This window comes from Terrapene carolina, unplaced genomic scaffold, assembly GCF_002925995.2.
Source record: "Terrapene carolina triunguis isolate 2854851 unplaced genomic scaffold, T_m_triunguis-2.0 Scaffold33924, whole genome shotgun sequence".
Lineage (NCBI taxonomy): Eukaryota > Metazoa > Chordata > Testudines > Emydidae > Terrapene > Terrapene triunguis.
The window spans coordinates 382981-389845 of record NW_020698275.1 but is presented as its reverse complement, the minus strand read 5'-3'; the positions used below and the strand labels follow the sequence as shown (position 1 = coordinate 389845).

The following is a 6865-nucleotide window of genomic DNA, read 5'->3' as shown; positions in this document are numbered from 1 at the left end:
CACATTGCCCTGCACCATCCTTGGGTCTCCATAGTGACACCACGGCGAAAAGGCCCATCCTTGTTCAGAAATGGGGCGACATTTCCTACTCACATCAGCGGCAGCACTGGGACACGTTAGAAAACACTGGATTTTATTGGGTCTGCAGAGAGTGGCAGTGGCTTTGGCCAGCTGCCCCATCACATGTTCAGGGGGGGGGGGGGGGGGAAGGACACAGAAGGGATGAAGGGAATGGAAGGGGTTTTTTCACATAAATTAACAGGACTAGAAAAATAAATTAGCAAAACCGTACACTGCTACGTCAGTGCATATAAATAATATGGCGTGTTAAACCAAGATCGTGTCCAGCTGCTGCCATCTCAGACCCACAGGCCAAGTTTCTTTAAGGAGTTTTTCTGGTCTTCTTTGTACGTCTTGAACCATTCCGCACTGGGATCGACACAGACTTCCTTCCCCCTCCGCAGCACCACACTGTGAATAGAGAGAGAAAGGGCCATGAGGCAGGTTGCCTTAGGCACACGGACTCTGATCTCGGCTCACGTGGCTATGGGGCCAGGGAAGTTATTGTGAGAGCGCTGGGAAGGAAGGCGCTTGACCCTGAAACGGTCTGGTTCTGGAGTGAAATCGGTTCTTTTGAACGCAGGAGGCCGACAGAGCTGCCTGGGCCCAGGCACGGTGCTGTGGGGCTGGTGCTGTGGGCACTTGCCTCCCCCAGCTTTGACAACACACCTCAATCGGACCTACAACATCTTGTGCTATTGCAATCTGTGCCCCCCTCCCCTCCCCCACACACAGACCGGTCAATACACCATGATCTTGGCCTGCAGCACTCCCAGCTACTCCAGCACAGCTCCCACCAGCTTTGTCAATGCACTGCTGTCCTAGACTGGGGTATCCCCTGCCAGTCCAATTCTGGGCTCCCGCACGACTCAGTGCACTCAAGTCCTAAGATCAGTGTCACTGACCTCTCTGCCAAGACGCCTTGAACCTGATGTGCAGGCGTCCAGAGCTGGGGCAAACACAGAGCTCTTTGAGAGCATCTCTCACTACAGCATCTGAACCGATTCAGCCAGGCAGAGACATTTGCTGACAGCGACACCTACCCCTCCTCTAACTTTTCAATTAATCTATTGCTCCTTTCCAATGTCCTTTTCTAGAGGAATCTCATCAGTTCACACTGACTTAGGGTACGTCTACACTACGAGATTAATTCGAATTTAGATAATTCGAATTTGGGAAACAGATTGTATAAATTTGATTGTGCGCGGCCACACTAAGCACATTAATTCGGTTTTTAACCACATTAATTCGGTGGTGTGCGGCCACACTACCCCTAATTCGAATTAACAAAATCGATTTTGGTGCTACTCCGCTCGTCGGGGTGGAGTACAGAAATCGATTTTAAGCGCCCTTTAATTCGAAGTAACTGGCTCCGTTGTGTGGACGGGTTAAAGATTAATTCAGATTAACGCAGCTAAATCCGAATTAAAGTCGTAGTGTAGACCAGGCCTATGAGACCCCGTGGCTATCTGCTAATGTGCAACAACATTGGCAGTTCACACGCACAGTAAAAATAGCAAGGATAGCACATCCCATGGTGCACTTTGCTTCTTTATGGTTACATGTGTCATTCGGTTTGGATCTCCAATAACTCTTTGGGCAGTAACAGATGATTTACCCCGATGTATTTAGGGCTGGGCTACATAGAAAGTTGCAGCAATTTACATGATTTAGGGAAACCAGTGCAGATATCTGTGGATGCTCTCACGAAAGTGTCGTGTGGCAGGTTAATTAGGAACAAGTTTTGATGGAAACTAAAATAAGCAAGGCCACTGGCATCTGTTTAATGAAATTGGTTTTTAAATCAGACCTTTAATGAAATGGGTTGAACTTTCCATGTAAACCAGCCTTAGTAATGAAATCCCAGCATAGAAACCACTGTTAACCCCTCGCTGCAAGGGGTCTATTAGAGAGCTGCTCTGCGTGTGAATCATCAGGTGGCGGATTAGCAAACCTGGAATTGAATGCGGTACAACACGAGCAGCTCTCGGAAAGGACTTTTCTGTGGTGTTTACTGAAACAGACGGAGTTACAGACGCAAGAGAAAAGAAAAGCATCAAGCCCGTGCGTCTGCCACCCTGTGAAACTTACATCACGGCCTGGCGGGAGCATCTACTATCTGTGGGTCTGTCACTCCGGATCAGTTGCGGGGAGATCGGTTTTCTGACAAAATTGTTTGCATAACAGCATGTGTTGTGTTTCCTATCAACTGGAAAGAAGAAAGGAAGATGCGTGAGTTCTCATACGCTGGATAATAATGAAGAACTGGGGAGACAGGATTAATCATGTGTAATAGTGACTTCAGTAGTGCTGCGAAGCGGCCAAACCTCTCTCTGGGGGTCAGGAGGGAATTATTTTATACACCCCCCCCCAGATCGGGTTCATTGCTGTTTTGCACGGGAGGGTTTCTGCCTTTCACTGGCACCGAAATATTGCAGTTATAATATTCCCAGCTTTGCCACTGAGTCACTGTCGATCTCATTGTTTAGCTGTTTGCCTCTCTGTGTCTCACTTTCCCCACTGGTAGCACGGGGACAAGGATGTTCACACCCCTGCCAGGGGGCGGGGGCGGTGGTTTGCAGGGGTTAATTAATTTATGTTGATTGTAGCAACCTGCATGGAAGTTGGAGGGAGGAGCATAGGTTGCAGGAGGCTGCAGGAAGCCAGTCTGCGTGCACATGGCTTGAATGCTCCCTGCAGTTGCAGGATCTCTGTGATAGATTCTCTTAATAGAGAACCAGCTTAGTTTCAGAAACAGGGAGTCCTCTCATGTTACCCAGCATGCGGGACATGAAACATCAGCACAGCCTTTCAGGCCCTCAGATGAAGGACTCTGCAGCCCATTGTGGTTCCAGCCTTGTGACTAGAACGGGTCAGGAAATGATCTATTTTTTCTAGGGTGACCAGGTGTCCAGTTTTCGACAGGAACACCCGGTTGAAAAGGGATCCTGGCGGCTCCGGTCAGCACTGCTGACTGGGCCATTGACTGTCTGGTTGGCGGCGCTGCACAGTGGGGCTGGCAGGCTCCCTGCTGGCCTCTGTGCCACGCAGCTCCCGGAATCAGCGGCATGTCCCCTCTCCGACCCCTACGTGTAGGGGCAGCCAGGGAGCTCCACACATTGTCCCACCTCAAACGCTGCCCCTGCAGCTCCCATTGGCTGGGAACCGTGGCCAATGGGAGCTGCGGAGGTGGTGCCTGCGAACGGGGCAGCGCGCAGAGCCACAGAGGGGGGACATGCTGTTGCTTCCGTGAGCTGCTTGAGGTAATCGCCGCCTAGAGCCTGCACCCCTGACACCCGCCCCTGCACCCTCACCCTGATCCCCCTTCTGCCTCCAAACCCCATGATCCCAGCTCAGAGCACCCTCCCGCACCTCAAACCCCTCATCTCCAGCCTCACCCCAGAGCCCACCCCCTTAGCCAGAGCCCTCAAGCCCCCCTGCACCCCTACCCCCAGCCCAGTGAAAGTGAGTGAGGGTGGGGGAGAGCGAGCAATGGAGGGATGGGGGATGGAGCGAGCAGTGGGTGGGGCCTTGAAGAAGGGGTGGGGCATGGACGGGGCCTCGGGAAGGGGTGTGGCATGGGGTGGGGCAGGGGTGTTCGGTTTTGTGCTATTAGAAAGTTGGCAACCCTAATTTTTTCCCAGGGAAAAAATTCAGCAAAAACAACCCCCAAAATTGTTTTTGTTTAAAAAAAAAATCAAGACATGGGGATCTTCTTTGAAAAATCCCAAAATGAAAATGTTCCCTTTTCTGTTTTTTTTTTATGAAAACCTGAAAAATATTGATGAGAACAGAATTTGTTCTGTGAAAAATTCCATTGTGAGGAAACCCATTTGCCAGCCAGTGGTTTGGATGGGCAATTCTCTGCCAGCTCCACGCATGGCAAGCATCTTCCGAAAGTAACCGCCCAGGAACTGTCTCTGCTACCAGCCCCAGGGCTAAGCACCACACCCCAGGTAGCCCAAAGCCTGAATCTCCTGTCCATAGTACTATTATTATGAGTACTGCAGTTGTAGATAGGCCAGGGGCATAACTGGAAGGAACTAATGTAACAATTTGGCGCTGCATTCACCAGCTTAAACAGGATTTGGCCATTGAAAATCTACAACTCGCAGAGCAATCTCCAAACCATCCACTGAGATGTTATTTCCCCCTGACCAGCCTGATGGGAAAGCTGAAAAGCCATCAAAAGGTGCAGACAGGCATCTAAATGCCTTCGAAAGCAAATGCCTCAAGAAAACACTAGGTATGAAATGGCCTGAATGTACCCCAAAGTTGAACGTGTGCTGAGTTTCCTCAGAGAATTTGACACCCCTTTAAGCTCCAAACGTATCCAGAAAAGAAGATGGCAATATCTGGGATGTGGGCAGGGGCAGCTCTATGTATTTTGCTGCCCCAAGCACGGCAGTGAGGCAGCCTTTGGCGGCATGCCTGCGGGAGGTCTGCCAGTCCCGCGCCTTCAGTGTACCCGCCACCGAATTGCCGCCGAAGCCGCGGGGCCGGCGGACCTCCCGCAGGCATGCCGCCGAAGGCAGCCTGACTGCCGCCCTCACGGCAACTGGCAGGCCGCTCCCCGCGGCTTGCCGTCCCAGGCACGCGCTTGGTGCGCTGGTGCCTGGAGCCGCCCCTGGATGTGGGTGACGAATGAACCAGAGGAATCCACAAAGGGCCTGACTGAAAGAATCCATCCATCAGACACAGCTCAGTGAGTGGAAACTTATGGGCCTTAACAACATAGAGGATATGCACAGAGCAGGCCAGGATCGGCAGGGATCCTGGAGCCCTAAGCTATGTCTGATGAGGCAGGAAGGATTCAGATTCAGAAAGAGATGGGGGCCCCATTGTGCTGGGTGCTACATGGAGCCATGATCTAAACAGACAAGACAAAAGGAGGCTCGCGAGCTCCATTTCCCAGACGGGGAACGGAGCCACGGCGAGACGGAGGCTGAGGCTTTCAAAACTGCCCTGGGGATGTCAGTGCCTATTTTCCATCCTTTTCATGGGAACGCCTAAGATATCCCAGCCTCAGTGACTCAGCGAGGTCACACGGAGTCCGTGGCAGAGCTGGGACCGGACCCAGATGTCCCAGTGCCCAGCCCAGTCCCTTCCTCTGCACTGTGGGTAGCTTTCCTTCCAGATCGCCTTGTCTAAGCTGGGATCTCCCGGAGAAGGAAAGGGGCTGACCCTCTACTTACAGCTGAACGAGTGGGCTTCCATCCAGAGAGCCGCCAGGAGCAGTGTTACGAGGGCTAAGGAGGCGACCTTCATTTCCAGGCGGGGTGTCTCGGCTCCGGCTCCGGCTCCGGCAGCAGGCAGATTCGGGCAGGTTGGGGTGGCCGAGAATGGTCTGGCTTCTCCCTCGCCGGCCACAGTATTTTATAGCCCTCAGCAGGGACTCCCATGATGGTGCTGGAATGTCCACGGAGGATGAATACTTATTCCATTCGTTCATTATCGTCTATTAATACCTGTCTCCCCCACTCCGCCCCACGCTCCTGTGGCCAGGGGAGACAGCAGAGCAGTGTCACTGGAAAGTCTCTTGCTGATTTACAGATAAGGAGCCAGCCTTGCACATGCTCACGGGGGAAGACAGAGAGGGGCAGGCAGAGGGTTTTAGGTTTAAATTTAGTCATTTGCAAACCACACAGGATGAGGCTCGATTCCCTGCCCGTGTGTTTGCTGCAGGCCTGTTTCAAACACAGCCAGTGACACCGGCCAGCGTGCCTTAGAAATGATGCATAATCCGGCCCATTTTGTGCAGATGGCAGGGGCGCGAAGGTATATTGCAGAGGAGCTGTCTACGGATGCACTCCCAGGGCCATAGAACCTGAGTGCCTCACGGTCACGAACCGATTTCATCCTCAGCCCCCTGGGAGGCGGGGACGTCTCAGCCCTATGGTACACCTGGGGCCAGAGGTAGATTAAGTGACTTGCCAAAAATTACATAGGGACACTGTGGCAGAGCCTGAGACTGAGCCCAGCACAGTCCTGGGCCAGCACACCCTGTTATAGCCCACCGAGAGAGGGGCTTGAACCAGGGACCTCTTCCACTACACTCATAGATCTCTATAACTCGCTCTCTGGACCTGAAACCCTGCAGTGGGGGAAGTAGCAGCTTCATTTCCCTGTTATGCCTCCAGGATGCGGGCGGAGGAGAAAGCCCCACCCCCTTGGGAGGGTGATACCCTCACAATATTTTTGGGGTGCAGGTTAAGCTGTTTAGATGTCCAGGAGCAAAATCCTGCTGTCATTTCATGGTGTAAATGCAGTGAAGTGCCATGGACTCCAATGGAGAGACTCCAGTTTTACACCCATGTGTCAGCAAGCAGAATCCGGCCACTCAATACCTTGCTGCACACACAGATCCGGTAGGTAGGCATCGAAATGGCCTCCAATGAATGAGACTCTTGTGTACACCAGACAGACGCGTGTGGCACGTGTATCGTGAGGCAGTGGGCACCACTTTAAAACATTTGGCAATCAGACAGGCCGTTAACCATTTTGGCTGAATTTTCCCATGCCGGTTGTCTGCCCCAGGCTGAATTTGATTGGCAAGTCCCCGCAAAAAAGGTTCTGTCATTTCCAATAACAAGGTTGGAGCAAATGAGAGTGTTTTGCCCAGCTGAAAAAATTCTAACAACTGCCCGTGATTTCTCATAGGATTGTAACTGAGCTACCCGAGGGCAGATTTTCACAAAAGGCGCCTCTCTCTGTCCCCAGGGCACCCCCCCAGCCGAACGCCACGCCCCTGCTCTGAGCCCCCATGGAACAGTGACTGACAGACGGTTGCATTTGCCCAACCTCG

At 52.4% G+C, this 6865-nt stretch overlaps 1 protein-coding gene across 1 annotated transcript; it reads right to left on the bottom strand.

Moving 5' to 3' along the window:
- Nucleotides 1–359: 359 nt before the first annotated feature.
- Nucleotides 360–5328, bottom strand: LOC113409668 (C-C motif chemokine 3-like). Its single transcript, XM_026663822.1, has 3 exons — nucleotides 5256–5328; nucleotides 2152–2269; nucleotides 360–471 (listed from the first exon to the last, which is right to left on the bottom strand). Exons 1-3 carry the CDS (start codon nucleotides 5326–5328, stop codon nucleotides 360–362), a joined length of 303 nt encoding a protein of 100 aa, XP_026519607.1.
- Between the last annotated feature and the right edge of the window lie 1537 nt (nucleotides 5329–6865).

Coding starts and splice junctions, on each gene's coding strand:
- LOC113409668 (XM_026663822.1), bottom strand. CDS start 5,328: ATGAAGGTCGCCTCCTTAGCCCTCGTAACACTGCTCCTGGCGGCTCTC. Junction 2,270..5,255: donor GGAAGCCCACTCGTTCAGCT/GTAAGTAGAGGG, acceptor TCTTCTTTCCAG/TTGATAGGAAACACAACACA. Junction 472..2,151: donor TGCTCCCGCCAGGCCGTGAT/GTAAGTTTCACA, acceptor CTCTATTCACAG/TGTGGTGCTGCGGAGGGGGA.